The sequence below is a fragment of the Gymnodraco acuticeps genome, unplaced genomic scaffold (assembly GCF_902827175.1).
Source record: "Gymnodraco acuticeps unplaced genomic scaffold, fGymAcu1.1, whole genome shotgun sequence".
In the NCBI taxonomy this organism is placed as follows: Eukaryota; Metazoa; Chordata; class Actinopteri; order Perciformes; family Bathydraconidae; genus Gymnodraco; species Gymnodraco acuticeps.
This window is the reverse complement of record NW_022992289.1, coordinates 1,003,043-1,028,236: the sequence shown is the minus strand read 5'-3', so window position 1 is coordinate 1,028,236 and position 25,194 is coordinate 1,003,043. Positions and strand designations below refer to the sequence as shown.

The 25,194-nt window shown below is 40.3% G+C and overlaps 1 protein-coding gene across 3 annotated transcripts in view; it reads left to right on the top strand.

Annotated features, from left to right (window-relative positions):
- st6galnac3 (ST6 (alpha-N-acetyl-neuraminyl-2,3-beta-galactosyl-1,3)-N-acetylgalactosaminide alpha-2,6-sialyltransferase 3) overlaps nucleotides 1–25,194 on the top strand; it is a 115,024-nt gene that overhangs the window by 4,495 nt on the left and 85,335 nt on the right. For 2 of the 3 annotated variants that reach the window (XM_034207742.1, XM_034207744.1), the window contains exon 1: nucleotides 12,443–12,665. The exons of the other annotated variant lie outside the window; for it this stretch is intronic. In XM_034207742.1, the coding sequence (XP_034063633.1) occupies nucleotides 12,648–12,665 (18 nt within the window). In that variant the 5' untranslated portion in view covers nucleotides 12,443–12,647. Of the gene's footprint in view, nucleotides 1–12,442; nucleotides 12,666–25,194 lie in introns of those variants that run through there. 3 annotated transcript variants of the gene reach the window in all.

Genomic DNA, 25,194 nt, shown 5'->3' with positions numbered 1-25,194 from the left:
AACGTTCATGACTTCAGACAACAACAAACCACAGTGGGAAATGTTGTTTTAAAAAACGGACGGATGGAAGCGTCGATAAGAGCACGGTTGTGTGCAAATTATGCAAAAAGGAATTCGCATATCACCGCAGCACATCAAGCCTCAAGTATCACCTCAATGCAAAACATATAGCAGCTAGCGTGGACATTAGCCTCTTTTATCGCGTTCACACCAAAAAGAGCCGGTACTAAAATTAGTTCATGAGAACCTTTTTACCCCCACGAAAGTCCCTGCTAGAGAGCAGAGAGCTGCTAGAGAGCAGGGACTTTCGTGCGGCTCTCTTGTGAGAAAAGAGCTATATTTCTGATTGGCTGGGCGGATTGCAAACCACGCCCCGTAAAACTCTCAAAAAGTTTTGTGAAGCCGCCATTTTATTATCCTCGCATTAGCATTATTAACATTAGCCCAGCGCAGAAACGCAGAGAGACTAACTTATGGCAACACAAAATAAAACATGGGAGCGGTGGAGATGAGGAGGTGTCGGCGTTCTAGCGATTTACTCGGAAGGCTTCAGTAGAAGCTGCTGGGACTCCCAGCAGCTTCTACTGAAGCCAGTCCCCAACTCCGGGGATTTTGGGCGGCGTGAAGTGGTTTGCGGCCTGCCAGTAAACCCAAAGCAGAAGAAGAAGAAGTGACGTCAGCGGCTTCATTTGCCTAATCCACCCCCAGGTTCAAAGAGTTCTCATGAACTAAATTCTCATGAACCTTTGTGGGAAAAGTACTGCGGTGTGAATGCGCCTAATGGTATACTAAAATCCATGTGAAAAAAATTGCTTCTCACTGTTCTTAGGTCAAATATTTACATGTGATTAAAAATGCGATTAATTTCGATTAATTAATTACAAAGCCTCTAATTCATTAGATTAATTTTTTTAATCGGGTCCCGGCCCTAATTATTTTATTCATCAATCATTTCCTGTTTTTAGACTCTTCCTTGATGATAGAGGCATGCGAGAAAAGCTAAGTTTTCTTCAAAAGTTTTCATTTTCTTGTTTTGGACTGCAGACGGGTCTCCTGCAGACTGACAGACTGTGAAGAGCGACTTGTCTCCATCAGCTGGGAACCTCCGCCGTGTCTTTGTGCGTCTGTCAGCACAGGAGGAGGGTTTCAGGCCTCATCCTCTCTGAGGCATCCTCTTACTGAGCTCACTGGACTGAAGCCTGGGAACCAGACCAACGATGACCGTTCTCATCAGGCAAATGGACCCAGGTGCTCTGAAACTGAAATCAGAGCCCCGCTGCACAGCAGGGTGTCAAGTATTTTTAGACAAAAGCTCAGAGACAGAATGTACAGACCTGCACCGACACATCTCCAGTCCAAACTTTCTTTTAATGTATTCTTCACTGCTGAGAGAATTAATCCCTAAATGAGGTGAACCCGATGGCCTTTTCTCTAATTAAAGTTATGAACAATACCTGGCTCTGGTTCCCAGCCTTTTAAAGTAAATCTTCAATATACCTATAGGAAGAGGATTAGGGCCACATGATTTTTTTTTTTGGGAGGATTTGAAAAAAAAAACGTTTTTAATCTCAGAATTCTGACAATTTTCTCAGAATTCTGACTTTTAAAAGGGAATGGTAATTTCAATGTGTTTTAAGTAATACGGAAGAGGATTAGGGCCACATACATTTTTTTTTGCAAAATTCTGATTTGAAAGTTTTCTCCCAAAACATTTTTTTTTGTTCTGAGAAAAAAGTCAGAATTCTGAGATTAAAATCAGAATTCTGACTTTTTTCTCAGAACAAAAAAAAAATGTATGTGGCCCTAATCCTCTTCCGTATTACTTAAAACACATTGAATTTACCATTCCCTTTTTTAAGTGGGGTAAGGGCGGGAGATTAGGGGATGTTTAGGGCTGGATAAACACAAAAAGTAAGTATTTAAGATCTCGCTTTAAAACATTTTTCTTCAACAATCTTTGAGGTTTCATTGTTAGTGAAACTCACATAGATTAACATATTGCATCATTTCGTTTTAGTATGATAATTAGTATCTCATATGAAATGGGGACACAGCATTGTTGAGAGCTGGGAGTTGGAGCTGCACTTCACGATTTGCACTTGTGATCCTAGAAGGAGGTTCAAAAATAAAACTTTAATCTTGAAAGCGTTGTGTTAAATCCTCATCTTCCTGAGCCTGATAGCTCCTTATCACACCCTCAAAGGTGACGGGTTATCATCCGCATCCTGAGGTCATTTCAGATGCAGATGACCTTTGACGCTCTCTTTTTGAGTAGGGTGCGCACTCCTGAGAATGTAATCCTTGATGTGGCGCTCTCCGAGTTTGAGGATTACCTTTTTCATGCTCTGTTTGAAAGGCTTTAAGAGAGGAGAGGCCGGGAGGGAGATTTGGCGATAACCCAGATAGAGATATTGATTTAGTTAGAGGACCTGCTTCACACCTGGCGAGATTCACAAAAAATTACAGAGTTTTAATCGATGTGCCGACAGCGATGAGTTCCAGCAGCATGTGGTGACCTGCAGAGCTCACAGGGTTTGAGGGAATGTTCCTCTTCCCACTCAAGTGTTTGTACATCTGCAGATTCAGGCTTGTTTGTGTTCCGGTAATTACAGAGGGTGTACATCAAATATTTTCGGTGTTAGAAATTTTCTAAAATGTCAGTCTTGTTTGCAAATCAAAGAAACCAATCTAGGTTTTTCTTTTTTTCTTTCTGTTTACTCGAGGTGTCATGTCATCTTGCAGGAAGGCAGACTGCAGCTGAACTCAATTACTGCCTCCGTACAGGCGGGCAAACACAGAGGCAGCCTCTGAATGACAGGATGTTTGCAAGGTTTGCATCACGCTTTCGGATCATTTCAACAGTAGCTGTAAAAATAAAGCGAAAATCAGTGTGATAAACCAAAAACAGCTCTCAAGTACCGCCTGTCAGAGCAGATTACATGGAGATATATTGTGAGGGAGCATGTGTGACTAGGCTTCCTTCTTATGTTATTGGTTTATTTATTCAGAATCAACTGAAACATCTGTACACATACCTCCTCTCTGCATTCATCCTATTTGAATAGTTGGACCACAGACTTCGTACACACTGTCTTCCGGTCTAATCATCTTCCTTAACAAACAACAACAGGCAACGAGACAAAAGGTCAAAAGGTCAACAAGCAACGGTTCTCAACTTCACAAGAGAGGTTAGTTAATAAGTACACCCTGTAGCGAGTACAACTCTAACACAGAAAAGACCTGTCTACGCTGCCCCAGAACGCCTCGTTGGAGATTTATCTTTTTCCATTTTTTTCTTCTGGGAACCAAGTGACGTAACAACGACCCAATGGACCAATTGGGTCGTCGTTACGTCACTTGGTCACGGACCAATCCGTGGAGCTCCTCACACACACACACAATCTCTCAGCGGCTAAACTGTGACGCGCTGGGGGGGGGGGGGGGGGGGGCTAGTGGAATAACCGACTCATACAAATATCTGAATAATGTATATTAAATAATTTAAATATAATCATTAATGTTCAAGCATCACTAATCCCTACTACGTTAAGTACTTCTGGTTGGCTTAATAAATTATAAAATATGTATGTAATATGTTATGTTTATTTTGTTTAATAATCTGAATCTGCAAAGTAACTAGTGATCAAAGCCATCAAATAAATGCAGTGACGTAAAAAGCACAACATTTTCTTCCAAAAGGTTGTGGAGTACAACTTTTAGCATAGAGTGGACACACTCAAGGACAATTTTGAGGTACTTGTATTTTACTTAAGTACTTTAGTAAATATACTGATTTACAGTTACTTAGTTCCTCAAAGTGTTTCCTTCCTCCTGTCCCTGCCGGCTTAAGTTAATCAAGGGTGACCTGCAGGACATTAGTTACACACGTAACATAAAAACAACAGAACAACAATAGGGATGACATACGACATAATGTACAGTTTACAAACTCTAAAATGAATATTGACAGAAACCTTTAATGCAATGGCAAAATTCAATTTAACAAACTCAGAAACTAAAAGTGAAATCACTCAAATATAAATATACATTCCTGTTGTCATCTTGCAATATACTAATTTATGTAAATAGTCTTAATTTACATTATTTAATTTCATATTCTGTTCTTGTACATATCTCATATTCTATTTACAGACTTTTTGCACTACTTCTTATTTTATATATTTTTAATTTTTTTATATATGTTGAATTGTTGGAGGAGCTCAGGTCAGAATAATTTAATTGCCATTTCTACACTGTAGCTTTGTGCAATAACACCTTTGAATCTTGAATCAAAAGTTCATAAACCTCTCTCGTGTGATACGGCACCTCTACTCCTGCAGAAAATAATCGTATCCTTTCTGCTGGCTCTTCCTGTGCGGTGTTCACATGTTCTCACCATGCCGGCTCCTGTTTCCTCGCTGTGCTCCGGTTTCCTCTCGCAGTCCAAAGACATGTAGAAAGGGAGGATTAGATTCTCTGAATCGTCTGCAGTGTTAGTGTTTTTCCCCTCTGTGTGACGGACAGGAACTTGACCTCTGAGGAGGCCTCTGGTCCTCCTGTGACCCTGAAAAAGCCTCATGTAGAAAATAGAGGAACAATCACGGCTGGTCGCTGGAATCTCTTTACGACTGAGTTAAAGGAACAGTTCACCCCAAATCGGAAATACATATTCACTCTCTTACCTGTAGTGCGAATTATGAACTAGATGTTTGGTGTGAGTTGTCGAGTGATGGAGATATTGGAGAAGCTAACTCACCCAGCGTTACTCAGCAAACTAACACAAGAACTCAGACATGGGGGACAGCATTTACATATTTACATCAGTACAGCGCTTTTTGACCCCTCAAAGCACTTTTACATACAAGTCAGCGTTCAGCCATTCACACACATTCATACAGAGGCAGGGGCTGCCATACAAAGGGCCACCTGGGAGAATCCTGGGAGGCCATCGGGAGCAATTTTGGGTTAAGTGTATTCCCCAAGGACACAAAGCCATGTTGACTACAGGGCCAGGGGATCAGACCACTGGAGGATGACAGTCTTCAGACCCATGTGTAGATGCATGCTTACTTCTTTGTATTGTTCTTTCACAGGATCTGTGGTTAATCTTGAGACATTGCTGTTGAGAGTTTTCTAATTGATATGTTTGCCATTCTATAGCACCACAGGCAGAGTAATGTAGTAACATTACAGAGAAGGCAGACACCTCTAGGGCTGATATCTCCAACACGCTGCAGCTCACACCAAATACATTGATAAATGCTACAGATAAGAGGGAAAATGTGTATGAATGTGTCTCTATCAGGATCCCTGAAATGTTTCCAGGAAATGTATCAGAATACCTTTATTCTTCCCACAGAGGGGAAATTATATGTTTTACTGCAACATGTGTCTGCAGACCTGAGCATGCAAATATACATATTAACATGGAAGGGTGATACAGGGAACATTGAGCCCAGTTTGAGCCTCTCCTTTATTAGCATGTATTCAGCTTATTATAACTAAATAGAAAACATATTTAATCGGCGATGTTTGAAAAACCCAGAGGCTCATTCGAAAACACACAGAAACTATTTATGAAACCTATTTGGATACTTCTTGTTTCCACTGTTTTCCCCCCGGATTGAAAACACATGTTAGGGTTGATAAGAAAGACAATGTTTAACTGTATATGAAAGCAAAATAGAATAAAAACATTAAATGATTTACAATAAGGTAACAAAACATGCAAAGAAATAACAAAAAACGACAGTAAGTAACAGATTGAAAAGATTTTTTAAAAGCAATTGTCTTAACATTTACCTGTTGTTTTAAAACATAAAAGTGAGGATTTACTTTTTACCCATTTCTATGTACAGCTCTGCAAAACCAATTTTACGATTTGATTAAAAAATACTAGATTTTTGTATATTGTGTTGATTTAAAAAAAAAAAAACACACACTTTCCAGTAGAAATGTGAACAGAAAATAATATAACTTCAATCATCTTGCCATGTAGAAGATTTAGCTGTTATTTTTTTTATTTAAATAAGTGACCAATTCAAGTATACAAAGGATGGTATAAACATAAAAGGAGAAACATTTAGTAACACTATTTTGCTTTCATATACTAGGAATTATTATATATAGAAAGTAACATTATATTAGGAGAGCAGTCTCACAGTTGTAATAACTTTTTTTCCAAAGTTATTGTCTTAATATATAGCTTCATTTATTAATTGAAAGTGAGGATTTACTTTAGCAAATGTACATTTATGCATGTAAAACTTAAGAACTTAAGTTTATACATTGTATATACTGTGTTGCAGGCACGTGCACACAGACATCAAAGTGGGCTTGAGCCCCTGCCCTTTTTCTTCCTCCAGAAAAAGTTATGTTTTAATTTTTTTAAATATTTATTTTTAATAAATGAATATATATCTACTCCTGTTGAAGCACAGTTTCCCTTTCCAAAAATAGATTGATTGAATAACAAATAAAAATATCAGGTCGGGAGATTAGAGTTCCAGCAGCATGTGGTGACCCCCCTCCACGTCTCGCGCACAGCGGTGCGGACAGTCATCGGCAGTCACCTCAGACAGGTAGCAGCACCTCCCACCTCACAGTCGCATCAGAGCCGTATAATAGAAGAGTTATGACATCTCCGTTCACTCCAATGGACCACTTTTTTACAGCAATGGCGGATCGTGGAGCCCCTCATTCGTTCCCCGGAAGTTAGCGCCAAGGCTAGCAGAGCGGTAGAGTTGCAGCATAATAACCGTTCGTGACGGACTTTTAAAGGTAAGAAGAAGTTTAAAGATGTATATTGCGGATATTATCAGTACATCTGATTCAAATGAACATGTGTATTAAAGGATGTCAGTGGATTATCCCTAAATCAGTAGATTTAGGGAACGTTTACAGATAACAGATCAAGCTAGGATACCGAAGCAAGTTAGCAACAGACGTTGAACAACCTTTTAATTGTAAATTCCGTTCTCTTAATGTCATTTGGTCCAACGTTGTTGAATTAGAGAAGAGGGGCTTCTAAACGGGATTGTATGCGGGGGTGGAGGGAGTTAAATATTAGATAAATATAACTTTGGTGCGTGTAAGAGTGAGTGTTTTTAGCAGAGCCATATTGTGTCCTTGTGATTATGTTGATTATTACCTGCCTGTATAATGTTGCAGCTCAGCTGATTTTGGATTGATGGCAAAGGGAGAGGAACTTAAGTGAGTGTGAAAACACAAGGTAAGTTTAATACTACTGTTTTATATAAGTAAGCATACTAAACATGTATTATATCACTGTATTATATAAGTAATCTTGTTAGTAACCTACTGTATGGCAGGTGGAGGGGCAGTGATGTTACAGGTGGAGGAGCAAGACTGCAAGACTGCAAACTCACAAGACAGAGAAATCGAAGTTTGTTCTCCAGAGAAGAGGTTGATTTCACTTCAATTTTTTATTTCATATTTTCTAAAGATGTGGAAATGGCACCAAAAAAACACGTGAGAGCTGTAACCAAGACAACTGTAACAACAGGAGTAGAGAGCCACCAAGGTTTTTCAAGTCCCTCTCTTACTCCATTTTGCCAACCCAAACTTCCAGGTACATGACGGGACACCTTGCTTGTTTTTGTTGTTTGCTCTCCTCTGGCAGGTGGAGGGCAGTGATCCCTTCCCTTCTTCCCTCAATCTTTGAGACTAATGTAAGTAGAAGACATGGCACTGTAAATGTTTGAACATTTAAAATATTATACCACTTAAAAATAAGAAATATTACTTTTGTTACTAAGAGTTCATACTTATTATACCTGTGTCACCTTTCACACTATCGCTGTGATCATGAGCTATGGGCTTTGTAGATACAGGTCCCGGGGTGAATCGTGGTGCAGGGGCCCTTCTCTTTTTGACCACAGGGCGATGCACGAAGATGGTGGGTATAGCCTCTGCTCTCAGCCTAGTCTTGCCCTTTTTTGTCTTGACAAACTGGTCTGCATCAAAATGTGCCTGCGGAGTGACTTGAGGTTACTTCACACACAGAACAACTCAGTTTTGTCTGCCCACATACATATTCCATAGTGGTTGAATACACAGTATTAGGAAACACTTTATACTTACTGGACATGTTATACTCATTACATACTGTATATACAATATGACCAAGAATGTGAGACAACTTTATAGAAATTCATATCACATATGTTACTGATGCCATTTGTCATACTTTGTTAAACTCACAAATAATAAAGTTCCATAACTTCAGTTGGGAACAAAGACCACACCTTATCTCCCCAAGGCAATTCCCCATCCAATAGGTGTGCTGTGTGTGTATAACCCTTTCTCCTGTCTGTTTATCCCTCTTTCAGCACAAGAACCAGAGGGGGATTCAATGGAGCCTGAATACCTGCACTGAGACCCTCACCCTGCACCCTGAGTATCAACTCTGTGTTTTTCAAGCCTTTCCCTGTTTTTTGTATTAAACAAAACATTAAGCTTTCCCAATGGTGGGGTTTTCGTTTTGTGAAAAAGTGCAAATGCAGTGTTTGTATATAAATCACATATTTGTTTGCTGTTGGTCGTGAAATTGCTCCTGCTTCCTCCGCTCTGTGTCAGTGGGGAAGCTGTACATTCGTACTCCTTTCTCTGAGCGATTGGAGCATCCCCAGGCAGCACAGCAAACCATGGTGGCGACTAGGAGGCAGCACAGCAAACCAGGACAACAAGGAGGAAAAGGCACAGACAAACTGCATGATATGCTATTCAATGTTTATTGAATTCCATGTATTTGCAATGGATGTTCCTAAAACAACACATTTAAGATCATCATCATCATGCTGCTGCTGCTGCTAGTCCTTTGATAGTCACCTGTCGGTCTCCTGTCCTTTCTGAAAGCCATAAAGATGACATTAGTCATTTAGATAACTTGTGTCCTCAATTACCATGGGATTACTGAAACTACCATGAATTTAAGAAAATGGTAGATGCAGATGAAACTTCTGTGTAGCTATGCAGTGGGAGTCACCGACTCAGGAAGGAGACACGGTAGGAGCAGTAGCTTTGATGTCAAACACTGATGGTTTATTTGGAGTTACGGCCGGAGGATTCACATCACAAGTCCAAGAGTCAGAGGTTCTGACTTCACGGTAGAGTTGCCACGTCAATTCTGGAGAGCCTCTCTCTTGCCAGCCCATCTAACTGGTTTCGCAGAGAGTAAACAACATATTTGAGAAGATAGCCTAAACAGTGTGGGAACACTGAGCTACTTGCGTCGGACACTTATGACCTCGAAGATTTCACCTTGGAGTCCACAAATACAGAGAAGGAAGTGTCCCAGTGTACCCACAACACAGACCATCTGTGACCCAGTATTGACCGGTCACAGAATGGGAACAATAACATTATTGGCTAAGCAGCCTGTGTCCTTAAAGAAGGTAAACAGACATCAAGGTTTGTCCTGTATGTTACAAATTGGCGTCTATGATAATTATTTCCATAACAGTAGACATTAATCTAATCTGAATTTTAAAGCATTACTTTAGATCCCCTCCCTCTAAATATATCAATAAACATTAGAAAATGATGCTCCTGACTACCATACAAGTTTAATAAGATAATATTGGTTTTAAAGAATTCAAAGCTATAAATAAACAGCAACAGGCTCTTTAACCAAGGCACTGTTAGCCTAACATGTAAACTAGTTGTTCACACTAATCCTAATATTATCACTTAATATTAGCAAATTCTATTTTATTTTTTAAAACATATTGATGTAAATACATACACATATCGATTTGTTGTATAAATATTGCAAATCAAAACCTTTATTCACTAATAATTACCAAAAATCGTAGTTCTATCTCCTGTTATCAATGCATTCACATTGCCCGCCATGAACTTCCGGGGAACGATCCTCTTCTACATGAACCACGTGATGATAACCGTTTTTGGACTTCCGTTGTCGTAACTCTTCTATTATACGGCTCTGAGTCGCATGTTATAGAGAGGCGAAGTCCCTCCCCTTCCGGTGGACCTCCATGGAACCTTATTTCGTAAAAATTATGTATTGAAGTCAATGGAGAGAGAAAGATTATCTTTCGATCCCGTTTGAATTGTGCCACGAATTACACATATGATGTTTGTCAATTTAAAAGATAATTTTGCAAGTCAAAAAAATAAAAATGTGTCGTAAAACTGAAGTAACACATTTGTTTGTGTGAAACGCTCAATGAACTACAACTCCGGTCTAGCAGAACAACACACGTCACCAAGATGGCCGTCACTACGGTCTTGTCAACAAAACGATTGACTACCCTCACTATCACCACAATGAAACACGTCCTGAAGAATGTCATGCAAAGCTGCCTGCCTTCCTTTGATTCTCTCGGAACTGCCTGGTCTTTTTAATGTTTAATGTCAACCATTTGTGCAGATAGCATGAAGTAGAAAAGATCGGCGATCGCCGATGCTAATGTAGCGTTAGCATTTCTCCCCCGGGCTTAAATTGTGTATTATAGAATGATCACACCGGTGACAGTACTCTTCAAAGGGTTCACGAAATATGACTACTACTCTTACTGTTTAACATGTTGGGTTACTTAATGTTACTTCATGTTAAGGCTAATACAAATGACAAGGCTGTAATGCTAACAAACGTGCTTGCTACTAGCTAGGTAGCTAACTTGATCCAGCCACTGCTGGTTCTTTCATCAGACGGGAAGCGAAAGAACGAGCAAGACCCATTGCTGGTATGATAACAACCTGGTACTAAGCACACAGGCATCTTGTTAAAGTTATCCTAGCCAGTGCCATATATAGATAGATTATATCTATGGCGCTGATCTTAGCTATCTCTTAGTGGAGGAAAACGATTGTGGCATCACTTACGCGACTCTGGGATTTGTAGTCTTTCTAGTTGCGTATTTCAACAGTTTTACGACAAACTGTGACTTTTTTGACATAGAAATGATTTTTTTAAGATTGACAAACATCATATGTGTAATTCATGGCACAATTCAAACGGGATCGAAAGATAAGTGTTCTCTCTCCATTGACTTCAATACATTATTTTTCCGAAATAAGGTCCCATGGACCGGAAGTAGATGGGCGTGACTTCGCCACTCTATGTCGGCTTTTCTTGGCTTGTTTGAAGGTGAGTGGTGATGAAAAATTACTAAACTGCCATTGCCTCTAGTTTACATAGCTTAGCCAAAAGCCCAAAAACAAATAGTTAACTAAGGTGGTGGCTAATGGATAAGTTAGCTCAAGGTTTAGCTATGGCAATTTATCATGGGCGTAGGCTAATGTACTGTAGGCCTATACTTAAAGGTGGGGTAGGTAATTTTGGAGAAACCAGCTCGAGTGCGCTAGAATTTGAAAATACACAGCCGGAACAAATCTGCCACTTCCTTACAGAGCCCCTCCTCCAACACACACGAACGCGCACATGACCAATGAGGGCACGAGATAAGTTTGTGCACAGATGAAGGCTGACAGGCAGGTAGGCCATCCAGTTATTTTAGCCGGTCCGGCTAAAATGATTGGTCGTGCTTTTTACAGTACTACGGCTTCCACAGATGACATTTTGAATGGATTTTTTGTCAAAGCACTTAAGATATTCATTGCTATCGGGATGTTAAGAGCATTCCATGGAATATAACAAAAAGTGTATCTCGAGCCGGTTTCTCAAACGTACCTACCCCACCTTTAATTTAATAAGTTCATTTTCAGGTGAATACAGGTGAATACAGTAAAATGTGTATCTAATATTGCAAATTAGGCGTTACATATAGCCTAATTAAATTGCGCCAATTTGCATGCAGTTACCAAGGCATTGCAGGGGAAAAGGATAAACAAATAAAAATATATACATATCACCTCACAACTTCCCCAGATAGTCAAGTCAGTATTTCCCCCTGAAATGTTATGTTTAAATATGCAGATTAGCTTTAAATCTATATATGAATTCAGACAAGTAGTAAAATGAACACCATTTATGTGTTTTTTGGAAGTTTTCTTTCCATTAGTGAAAGAAGACATGGAAGCAAAATAGACCAAAATGTACAAGTACATGAAAAAACGAAATGTTTGCCTGTAATGTCCTTAAACAGGAGCTTCATAGTTGTGATTGTTGTCTGCTCTTGTGCATAGTGTTAGTAGAATTATGTTGAGTATTAAACAATTGTGTGAGTGTGAGGGTATTAAAATAAATGTGTCAGTAAGTCTTTTATAAATTATTATGGGACGTGCCTTTTTTCCTCACTTGAGATCCTGCCCCCCAAAATGTCTGTGCACGTCCCTGCTCTGTTGAACATTAAAAAAACAGGAAATATTGTATCTACACTAATCTTTCCATGTAAAAGCAGAAGTCAGGAAACCAGCAGCGGTCACATGACGCATGCGTGGGCGGGGCTCTGCGTCTGCACCGACCAATAGGATCTTAGCTTTGCTCCAGGTCCCAGCCAGCTCCGTGGGGGGAAAAAACTCGAGAGGAGACGAATAACGGTACACACTCCAATATTTATGGAGCCGATGTCCGCATATAAGTGCACCGCATCCACTCTCCCGGTGCATGCGTGAATACATGCGTTTGGAGACGGAAGCGGGGAACGGCGTTTCGGGGAGACGAAAACAAGCGGTCCACCATTGTCTGCGTAGAAATAAGAATGGCCTGGATGTGGAAGGTAAGAAGGGCTTTCTCTCATATTTACACCCCCCAACAAATGGAAATTAATGAAAAAAGCGTGAAACCAGCTTCTGACGTGGTGGTCTTTACGTTAGTGTGCGTTTCAGCAGATGTTGTGTTAAATATGAGCTCATGGTGGTGATGCTGCGAGGTAATTTAATCTCTTCTGCTTTCTTTTTTTTGGGGTGGGGGAGTCGGAATTTGTGATTTTCGCTCGTGCATATGAAGGATAGCAAGGCCATAGTGTTTGTTTTTATCTTTTTATTGCATTTAGTCCATGTCTGTGTGTCATTTCTGGTGATACAGAGCAGGCAGATGCAGCCAGCTGTGTTCACAATATGACACGTTCAGGTGTTCACATGATGAGTGAGGAGTTTACAACCTCCACTGTGGCCTTCACAGATGAGGAGAAAGTTGACAAAAAGTTCCTCAGTGACCCCCACTGTCCTCTTCTCTGTTTCACCCTTTACTTTTCGCTTTCATTCAGGAAATGTCCCTTATTTACAGATGTTGAAATGAACAACACTGTAAGAGCTGAAGATGTTGTTGATGATATGTGACGTATAAGCATTGTGTTTGTCAAGTATATATTGTTTTCTTTATCTTTAAAAGGCTGAATACATTGAATGACACTTTCCCTTGCAAAGTGACTTAACAAATAAACAAGTTGGCAAGGCATTTTTTGTCACTCGCCTCTCTGTTTTGACCATAACATGTCAGATATAAATAGTACATGATGAAATAGTTTTTTGCTAATAATTCAGTTTTATTTTACTCAAACTCTTGTTGTTTAAGTTCATATGCCAAACATTTACAAAATCACATAAAACAACATTTTCAAAGTGAGAGATTGTGTTCCAGTTGTCCATGAACACACTTTTCATGTCTACAACAGCACTTTATCTTGGTAAAAGCAAATATTTGGTCAAAAACATTGTAGAGTGCTATCTTAATAACATTGAATGTGTCACTGTTATTGATCCCTCTTTACTGTGGAGGTAATTAAGATGAATGAATGTGTTTATTTCTGTTAGATGTTGTGTCATAGTAAACACAGTCTTAGTTTGGTGTTGTCAGACTTCATGTTGTTTTCTTATTTGTATTTGGCCAAAGTTAGGAGTTTCTTATTCAGCTGATCCAATGGTCCCACACCCACTGGAAAAACATCTTAGTCAAACAAATGTCCTTTTACAAACTTCCTTACTCTGTTTTTGTTATCTGAGCCACGAGATGATTTCACACTAGATTACACACTGTAATATTAGAAAGAAGTGGGACACAAAGTAAATGAGCTGTAACTTTAAATGAAAGGACGCCAGTTTGCTTGTTATTCTGATGGCTATTAGGTACATAAATAAGTAAAGATAGTCAGACTCAAAAGCCCATTTATGTCTTCATTAGGCTACTGGAAAGTGCTGCTGACATCACGGCATGCTCACAGTTATACACTTTACTCTTTCCTTGCTCTATAGTTAACATCTCAACTAGATCCAGCCAACTTGTTGCATGGAATGAGACAGAGAAGACATACAGTGGAACATCTGGCACGAGTAAAATGGCATCTTTCTGCTGTTAGATGCTTGTTTATGAAACAAACAGTAGACTTCTGTTTGATTGTTTTGCAAGTAACTGTTATGGATGAATGGATAAAGTGAGTGAGTGATTGATTGATTGATACATTTATTTAGAACAAGTCAAATTAATAATTACAAAACTAAAAATGTTGCAGTGCATAGTCATGTAAGAGAAAACAAAACAAAGTGACATTTACATCAACAACATTAGCAACACAAACAGTCCCACATCTAGTGTTCGAAAAGGAGTTAGAAGAAGTATGATTTATTTAATCTCACCCCTTGTCCCTAAATAATTTATAATCTATAATCTGCAATAATTATCATTACTATTATTATTAATCATTATTGTTACCATTACTATTAATCTGCTTTACTTGTTGATTGACATATACACATATATATATATACATACATACACATATATACATATATACACATACACATTCACACACATACACATATATATACACATACACAATGTGTATGTGTATATATGTGTATGTGTGTGAATGTGTGTATGTGTGTGAATGTGTATGTGTATTACACATATATTACACATATATACATAGATACATACAGTCAAACACCCTCCCCATCCCTGTACCTGGAGAAAATAATGTCTGTATTTCCTCTTGAACTGGTTAATTCTGGACATCGCTTTAGCTCCACGTTCACACTGTTCCATAGTCTCACTCCACAGGTTAGGGTTAATGTCTGGACATCGCTTTCGCTCCACGTTCACACTGTTCCATAGTCTCACTCCACAGGTTAGGGTTAATGTCTGGACATCGCTTTCGCTCCACGTTCACACTGTTCCATAGTCTCACTCCACAGGTTAGGGTTAATGTCTGGTCATCGCTTTAGCTCCACGTTCACACTGTTCCATAGTCTCACTCCACAGGTTAGGGTTAATGTCTGGACATCGCTTTAGCTCCACGTTCACACTGTTCCATAGTCTCACTCCACAGGTTAGGGTTAATGTCTGGACATCGCTTTAGCTCCACGTTCACACTGTTCCATAGTCTCACTCCACAGGTTAGGGTTAATGTCTGGACATCGCTTTAGCTCCACGTTCACACTGTTCCATAGTCTCACTCCACAGGTTAGGGTTAATGTCTGGACATCGCTTTAGCTCCACGTTCACACTGTTCCATAGTCTCACTCCACAGGTTAGGGTTAATGTCTGGACATCTCTTTAGCTCCACGTTCACACTGTTCCATAGTCTCACTCCACAGGTTAGGGTTAATGTCTGGACATCGCTTTAGCTCCACGTTCACACTGTTCCATAGTCTCACTCCACAGGTTAGGGTTAATGTCTGGACATCGCTTTAGCTCCACGTTCACACTGTTCCATAGTCTCACTCCACAGGTTAGGGTTAATGTCTGGTCATCGCTTTAGCTCCACGTTCACACTGTTCCATAGTCTCACTCCACAGGTTAGGGTTAATGTCTGGACATCGCTTTAGCTCCACGTTCACACTGTTCCATAGTCTCACTCCACAGGTTAGGGTTAATGTCTGGTCATCGCTTTAGCTCCACGTTCACACTGTTCCATAGTCTCACTCCACAGGTTAGGGTTAATGTCTGGACATCGCTTTAGCTCCACGTTCACACTGTTCCATAGTCTCACTCCACAGGTTAGGGTTAATGTCTGGACATCACTTTAGCTCCACATTCACACTGTTCCATAGTCTCACTCCACAGGTTAGGGTTAATGTCTGGACATCGCTTTAGCTCCACGTTCACACTGTTCCATAGTCTCACTCCACAGGTTAGGGTTAATGTCTGGACATCGCTTTAGCTCCACGTTCACACTGTTCCATAGTCTCACTCCACAGGTTAGGGTTAATGTCTGGACATCGCTTTAGCTCCACGTTCACACTGTTCCATAGTCTCACTCCACAGGTTAGGGTTAATGTCTGGACATCGCTTTAGCTCCACGTTCACACTGTTCCATAGTCTCACTCCACAGGTTAGGGTTAATGTCTGGACATCACTTTAGCTCCACGTTCACACTGTTCCATAGTCTCACTCCACAGGTTAGGGTTAATGTCTGGACATCGCTTTAGCTCCACGTTCACACTGTTCCATAGTCTCACTCCACAGGTTAGGGTTAATGTCTGGACATCGCTTTAGCTCCACGTTCACACAGTTCCATAGTCTCACTCCACAGGTTAGGGTTAATGTCTGGACATCGCTTTAGCTCCACGTTCACACTGTTCCATAGTCTCACTCCACAGGTTAGGGTTAATGTCTGGACATCGCTTTAGCTCCACGTTCACACAGTTCCATAGTCTCACTCCACAGGTTAGGGTTGATGTCTGGACATCGCTTTAGCTCCACGTTCACACTGTTCCATAGTCTCACTCCACAGGTTAGTGTTAATGTCTGGACATCGCTTTAGCTCCACGTTCACACAGTTCCATAGTCTCACTCCACAGGTTAGGGTTAATGTCTGGACATCGCTTTAGCTCCACGTTCACACTGTTCCATAGTCTCACTCCACAGGTTAGTGTTAATGTCTGGACATCGCTTTAGCTCCACGTTCACACAGTTCCATAGTCTCACTCCACAGGTTAGTGTTAATGTCTGGACATCGCTTTAGCTCCACGTTCACACAGTTCCATAGTCTCACTCCACAGGTTAGGGTTAATGTCTGGTCATCGCTTTCGCTCCACGTTCACACTGTTCCATAGTCTCACTCCACAGGTTAGGGTTAATGTCTGGACATCGCTTTAGCTCCACGTTCACACTGTTCCATAGTCTCACTCCACAGGTTAGGGTTAATGTCTGGACATCGCTTTAGCTCCACGTTCACACTGTTCCATAGTCTCACTCCACAGGTTAGGGTTAATGTCTGGACATCGCTTTAGCTCCACGTTCACACTGTTCCATAGTCTCACTCCACAGGTTAGGGTTAATGTCTGGACATCGCTTTAGCTCCACGTTCACACTGTTCCATAGTCTCACTCCACAGGTTAGTGTTAATGTCTGGACATCGCTTTAGCTCCACGTTCACACAGTTCCATAGTCTCACTCCACAGGTTAGTGTTAATGTCTGGACATCGCTTTAGCTCCACGTTCACACAGTTCCATAGTCTCACTCCACAGGTTAGGGTTAATGTCTGGACATCGCTTTAGCTCCACGTTCACACTGTTCCATAGTCTCACTCCACAGGTTAGGGTTAATGTCTGGACATCGCTTTAGCTCCACGTTCACACTGTTCCATAGTCTCACTCCACAGGTTAGGGTTAATGTCTGGACATCGCTGAGATACAAAATGTTCTTCTGGTTGTACGGACCCTATGAATTTCGAATGGAAATGGTCTCCTTGAATTATATCCCCCCACTCGTTGAGTGAATACTTTTTGGATGTTTCCTGGTAAAACGTAACTTTTGCCTTAAACATGATTTGTGCCGTTTGGAATTCTACCAGGTCTGTACATTTTTAACAATTTTGACTGCAGGAATAATGCGTTGTGTGATGGTGGATGGCTGAATTGATAATCTTATGTATTTTATGATTCAAACAATTGAAGACGATGCAGGAAATGTGCTGAGTTATGGGATTTATGTTTGTTTTCAGGATTAATTGAAGGATCTTTACAGTCTTCTAATCGCTCAACACTAATCTGATGTTTTAATCTGAGACTGTTTTTCGAGTGTTCAGTGGAGCAGAAGTATTAGTGATGTTTTAATCCCAAAGTCGTCCTGATTATTTAGCAAAGTCGGTTTCTTTTGTGCTTTGTCACATTTTCTTTCATATACGAACTACATTTTCTACCCCAGCAAAGCGTAGAAACGTTGTTTGCGATATTTGATCTTTCCATTCTTTTTTAAGCATTTAAGCAACAGGTGGTAATCCACTTATTTTTCAATTTAAAACTCCTTACAACTTTACTCGAAATGTGGTGATTCCAGATTGTTCCATGTTGGAAAATTGCAGTACAAAAATCCCAACTACGCACTTGAGGTATTTGAGGTGCCCCTTTTAAGGGTCATGACATACATGTGGGGTCATGAGATAAATAATGTGGTAGAAAAGAAGAAGAATATAAATTCTGCTTCACACAAATATTATTTATGGTTTTGCACTTTTTCAAATTTTTGTTTAAATAGAAGAATTTGATCTCTTTCTGAATATTTAAATGAAACAATATCTGAAATGTTTTTTGGGGGCAAACAAGCCTCTGGTTTTATCTTGAATAAATTCAATTTCATTCACTTGTATATTTTTGTGACTAGTGACTATATCTGTCAAACACATGTAGTGAACTAAGAGTCCTTCTGAAATGCACGTTCCTCAAAAGTGTACTTAAGTAGAGCACAAAGTACTCCACTACTTTTCATCTCTGTGCATGAGGCATTGCTTAAACCAGAGAGAGCTGTGTGACTATCGCTCTGATACTTAGTTCATGTGTTGAGCAAGGCCTGCAGGAAAGCTCTCCCCTCTTTGTTAGCTGGTGTTTAATTGGAGTGAGTTCATCCGTGAAGAGCTGAGCTGGATCTGGGAAAGACTGAGGCTGTTGTCCTCCGTCATAACAGTTCAGGGTGAGCTCTACATCACGTCTCAACTACATTTGGCAGAACAAGGGCCAGAAAAGCATGTTTTTGTGACGGGTTCATGCGGGTACACGCAAGCAGAAGGCACACAAAGAAGACCTCAAATTAATTAACACACACACACACACACACACACACACACACACACACACACACACACACACACACACACACACACACACACACACACACACAGAAACACACATTCGGCTGTGTGTGTCGAGGTGTTGTAACAGCTAGGGGAATGCACTGAGTGTCCCAGTTCTTCACAGTTTCGGGGATGAATGGCACTTCTCTGAGTCCCTCTTGTCCCGTGTGGGTTACAGCAGAAGGCAGACTGATAAAAAGCATGTTGAATGAGGCTCTGGGTTATATTGAAAGTGTTATCAAATCCGTGCTCAGATTTCCCTTTGTGCCATTCTCTCTTTTTATCTGTGTGTGAAGTTTAAATGAGATCTTCCGTTAGTATAAAAGTTCTGGCTGCATAGGGTCCACAAGGAAAACCTGGTTCCTTTTTAATGCTACAGTTCATATAGATGCATTATTATAAGTTTAATAGATCCCTTCGTACAATAATCATACTGTTAACTATTTTAAATATGAATCAATGTAGAACAAAAACAGGAAACGGTCCCCCAAAATCATAACGGCAAGTTTTTTGTAAAAAGTTAACATTTAACTACAGAACTCCAGTTTGAACACCAATATTGGCTATTGGTCAACATTTCATTACCAAGGATGATATGCACTCCTAAAAGTTGACTATTGTAAAAGGAAGACTTAAATCACGGTACATAACGTCATTGGTTTGCATCAGGTTCCAAATGCAGTGCATAGGTAGCTAATTCAAGCACATTACACATGTTGTGATTACAGGGTCAGCAGTTTTTGTAACTAGCATGAACTCGTTCAAGTTGTAAAATTGCCGGCTGCAATGTTCTAGTAAAAGTTTCCACAAATCCAAAAAAGGTTTAATACAGTTTAAAACAAATTGGGAATATGTGCCTGATCGCTACAGTATTATAGTCCTTTGTATTTCCTCAAATTTAAATTTCAAGTTTGACTTTGTGAACCTTCCCCTCACAGAATGACCTTAAAGAAAGTCTTTGTTTTGCTGCTTCGCTGTTTGCCGTCCATTCTCTTAAAAACCCCTTTTGAGGCGCGAGGGGGTCATTTAAACATGTGGCTTCTTTATTATGGTAATGTACCCTACATCTGTTGTGCAAACACACACGCACACACACTGCTGCGGAAAACGCTAGTGCAAAGGTTAGCGTATTCACAGTGGTAACCCAGGGTGATAACCTCGCTCCTGATCTGGCATTAATCCAGCGGCCGCAGCAACTGGGCCAGCGGAGCCGCAAATCTCACCACAAATCTCATCAACATCTGTGAAGACTTAGGCTTTAAGCGACTTGATCCCACTACGCCTCGCTGGTCATGTTAGTCAGGTAGCTTCTAATCCTGGATCATTTAATCATCACTCCAGGTGCTGCCAGCGCTGGTCTTTTCCTCCGCTGTTTTCTTTGGTCTTCTTTTACCGAAATTACAAAGAAAAGACACATAAATTATCTTCCACTCTGTAATTAAGTCTCGGTCAGCAGCATAAAATGACATGTCATTCACCAAGAGCCTCGGGGCCAGAACCTCCATTATTGCTGTACATGCATTCTCAAAGGAGCCCGTTAAAAGCTTAAATGTCGAGGGTTGAAGTTTTATACTTTAATGAACCAAGAGGACAAAGCCAATATTCATGAGGTAAAAGGATTATCTGCAGTTATTAATCTGCCATTGTTCTTCCAGGAGTAAAGCAAAGTGCACACGGTGTAATCAATACAGTCGAAGATTGACCTGCAATTTAATTGAAAAAGTCCAGAGTGCTTAGCCTCTATTGACTTGAGAACAATTCCAGGCTTTACCTACAATACTAGATTTAGACTTCATTGTGTTTGGAAAAAACCGATGATGTATGGATTTTGGAACCAGATGGGAACGTGCATTATGCCAATGCTATATAATCTGTTGATTCAGCAGTTTTTTTCTTTCCTGAGGCATTGCAATTTAATCGCAAATATTTGAACTAGATTTCATTAATCCTTATTCGAGATGCTCCTAAATGAGCTTTCTACGCACGGTGGGCTTCTCAGTCCTAACCTTCAGCAGAGGTATTGTCAGAGATGTGTCTTTTAACTCCAAAACAAACCAAATGCCTCCACATGACTGTGAACAAAGCTGTTTTCATTTTATTTCATGAATCATCTGACACTGATCCTAAATGATCTCCTGACTCCAAACTACTTTTTAATCTTCTTCTGCTTATTGTGTTAATCTTGTTGGCGTGATGATGGATCATTTTCAGATAATCAGCTGGCATCAGTGTTTGTTTTTAACTACACATGTCTGATCCCTCTGCAGCACACACACACACACACACACACACACACGCACACGCACACACATTCACTCGGACAGAGAGGATTAACGGGTCAAACACCATATTAGGATTAACACTAGTTTAACACTTCGCTCTCCACTGAGCTGCAAACTCTCCCTCGTGGTTAAAGACTAATGAGTGCCGTAAGTACGACCTGTGAGTCGGCGAGATTGTGGCCAAGTCAGCAGATCTTTGTGGTCGGATGGCATCCTCCGGCCCCGATGGTTTCCTGGAAGAACTGTGGACTTTGGGGTTTGATCCAAGAGCTGATCTGCCAACTTACTGCTGCGTGGAAATGACTCATGCCGGATGGACTTCACATTGTGTATGTATGAAGGAGTTATCAGTAGGTGTGTGAGATGTGATATGGTGTGAACAAGCTCTTAGAGTCGAGATCTGTGTGATCTTGTTTGTGCTTTGGCAGAATGGGGATTTGAAATGTTTGGAAGGTGGCAAAAAAAAAGAAGAAAAAATGTACTGGTGCAAAAGAAACATTTTTAGGGCTGTAACCTAAACTTATTTTTATTGTTGAATAATCGTTTGGCATATGAAACATTTAGAAGATGCTTAATTTTGGTTGAATGTCTTTAGATGGTTGTGTGGTGGCGCCAACTTCCAAAACCCCCAAAATATTCAGTTTCAAATTCTCAAATTTCAGAAGCTAAAATTAGCAATTATTTCTCATTTCTGTTTGTAAAATAAATTATTATTTCAATAACTCAATAATCAATAAATCAATAAACTTAACTCCACTATAAATGTCAGTACTTAAACTTTGCAATTATTTTCTTATCTGTTAAACAAGGCAGGAAAACGGAATCAGCAGAATGCTTTTCAAGTTAAGTCTTGCATTATAAAAACTGTTAATAAGACTATTATTTTACTTGTTTGTTATTCTTTCTTTCTCTCTCCCTGGCACACCTTCATTTCTGGGCAATTATACTGATTTCTTAGTAGCTGTTTGCCAGACCCAAATACCCATTGGCACAGGCACGAGCTGAAACCCCAGAAGAGAGCGAACAGCAGAGTCTGATAAGAAGTTAGCCTCTCCGAAGAATTGGCTTAGAATTCACAGCCAAACAACACAAAGATAAGTTATGAAGAAACAAAAGGGGCAGCAGGAGGTGCAGACTAAGTAGGAAGATTGGGGTTCAAGTACTTGCCCTGCTAAAGTGTACTTAAGCAAAACACTAAGTCATCTTTAGCTCCAGTGGTGCTCCTTTCGTACCTGACCCTGACCTGTAAGCTGCTCATGGGAAGGGGCAGGTGAGATCCTTCTGAGAAGTATCTCAATTTATGAAAACCTGTCGCTCACAAATGATTTCTTGCCCCGTTCATTTTGATCCACGCCGCTGTAATCCTGCATGTATCCATTCATCCGCTTTTTCCCAGTGAGGTGGCGTGATTAGGCTCGCTGAGCAACGGCTGAGTCTTCGCCGTTCGCCTTGAGCTTTCTGCGAACCGCCCTTGAACCGAGCCTCTGAGCAAGCAGAAAATCCTTGTAATTGCATTAGTGTTGTCCAACTGAGCCACGCCCGCTCCCTCCAGACCGGCTTTTGTAGCTTGATTTGTAGCTTTGACACGTTCGGATTTATTTTCATCCTATTGCAGAATTTGTCGACAAGATCCGATATGTTTCACGAATACTCTGGCTTTGATTCTGTCTTTTCCTCTGACGGAGGTGTCAGTGGGAGCCAGGTGGTCATCATTTCTGCTCCAGCTGAGCACTCTTGACCAAGCCAGGTAATAACATGTTTCCTTTCCACTGTTATTATCCCCAGTGGAAGCCTGTGCTCTGGTCCTGAAGAGGTTGACAGAAACAAATAGAGCCTGGGGGTTAAGTGAGGGCATTAAATAAAGTGCTAGTCAATTTTGTTCATATAATATATAATCCCTTGTCAGCTTTTTAATGGCCGTCTGTGCCCTGGAACTTTCTGTTGTTGTGGTCATTATTTGAAAAGGAAATGGGCAGCGGTTCAAAATGCCACAGTGTACTCTGGGTAATGTTGCATCTGTTCACTGAGCTGTTGATTTGTGTTGAACCTGTGTAGTCACTCTGTTGTTTTTGTGTGACCAGATTTTCATTCTTCTTGATCTCCCTGACGGCTGCAGATGTTTGCTTCCTGTTTTTTTATTGTCTCTGACTCGCTCCCACTTCGATCCTTTAACCATCACACACACATTGAATGCCACACTCTCCAACCCCTCAGTTTACCAACATAAACAAGCAGCACCACGGAGGGTTTGACTAAAAAAGCCTATGTGAACCTTATTGTTGTTTTTCCAGAATGAACACCTGCGCGTGCCACAGAGCGGAGCTGTTCGCTGGCCTCACCTGGTTGGTTTGTTTATTGTGTGCAACAGCTGCTCCACTTACATTTTCACAATGCTGGTGCTCGAGCTCTCTGGGAGAACCTTCACAATCTAAAGAGGATTAATGGAAAAACTAAAAGCTGCACTGGTAAATATTTTTGTGGGTAGAAATCTCTGCTGCTTTAGACAAAGAGGATTCAGTCCGTCCCTCACCAGGACTTTTAAGAATGAGACTTAAAAATATATCTAGCAAATGCAAAAACACATCCTTTATCCGATCCGGCGTATCCTATTTGTTCAGCAGCCGAGTCAAGTCTGCCTGTTTCTTATGCATGGCACAGATTGCCTTGAAACAGCACCCTGACAGAGAAGGCTCATGAACAATCACTACAAATATGACTATTTAAAGTATTTATTGTTTAGTTTAATGAAACATTAAAGATTGTTTTTAAGTCTCAAGCAGGAAATCCTAACATTCTAACAATCAGAAAACATTTGAAGTTCTTTCTTTAGGGATTAATCAAGTATCAAAATAAGTACATCATTATGGGAAGTAGTCCTGAAAAAGATTAAATAATGGGCTTTCTTACTCTGGACGGTCAAACAAACAACTATAGTCATTTTGTTATCTTGGCTTGGAGACGGTTGGAATTTGGATTATATATGAGTTGATAAGTAATGGTTGCAGTGCAGACATGGAAAACAATGTCTCTAAGACACATCTTTCCACCAGAGATCACTCACAAGTTGATTCTAACGCCGTAAAATGTCATAATGTATGTTGTCTATATTGAATACAACACTGGCACTCTATTTTGACATTGGCACATTGACCTCAAAAATCCAATAGTTGTGTTAAACTGTAAAATGACATAATGGAAAATCCAATATCCATTATGGAAGGTCCAACATTTGCTTGACTTATAAAAGGGACTAAAAGTGAGGATATCTCAATCAGATTTCTACCTTTCCTTTCAAATGTAAAAGTCTTCTAACTTTAAGTTTCATAACTAATAATTATCCTCACTATCAGGTGAACTTTGAATACCCTTTCCTTTTAATCAGGTAATTGCTTGGCCGATGAAATGTCAGAAAAAACACCTATGACAATTTCTCAAAAGCCCAAGGTGTTGCATGAAAAGACTGAGTAACAGAAGTATTGGAAGAAGACGACGCAAACAACCTTCAACAGTAAGAACAACGCTTCTTTTAACTTCAAGGTATCTCAGTCCTCATCTCTCCGAGGGCACCAAACGGGACAAACTCATTTTTTGTTTCTGAGCCACTTCAATATTCAGCGAGCGTCGCTTCTTTCTGTCTCCTGCAGCCTTGAGGAGAAGTTTTTATGACAGAAATATTTCTTTAACAAATAATACTGTTCGAAAAAATCTCTGCACAGGACAAACGTGTGTCGAGTCAAGTGGAGAAGAAAATTGGAGATGCTGTTTGTTCCACTCGTCCTACATCTGTCTGTCGAACCCTTTCACATTCTCACATGTGAGTAGCTTGCACTTGCCATTTATATATACCCAAATGATCTGCGTGTGAGCAGTCATGATGTGTAATCACTACCGATGAGATGAAGCTCTATTATGGAGTTATGGAGGGATGCCGTTGAGTTTCAGGGGAAATATCAGT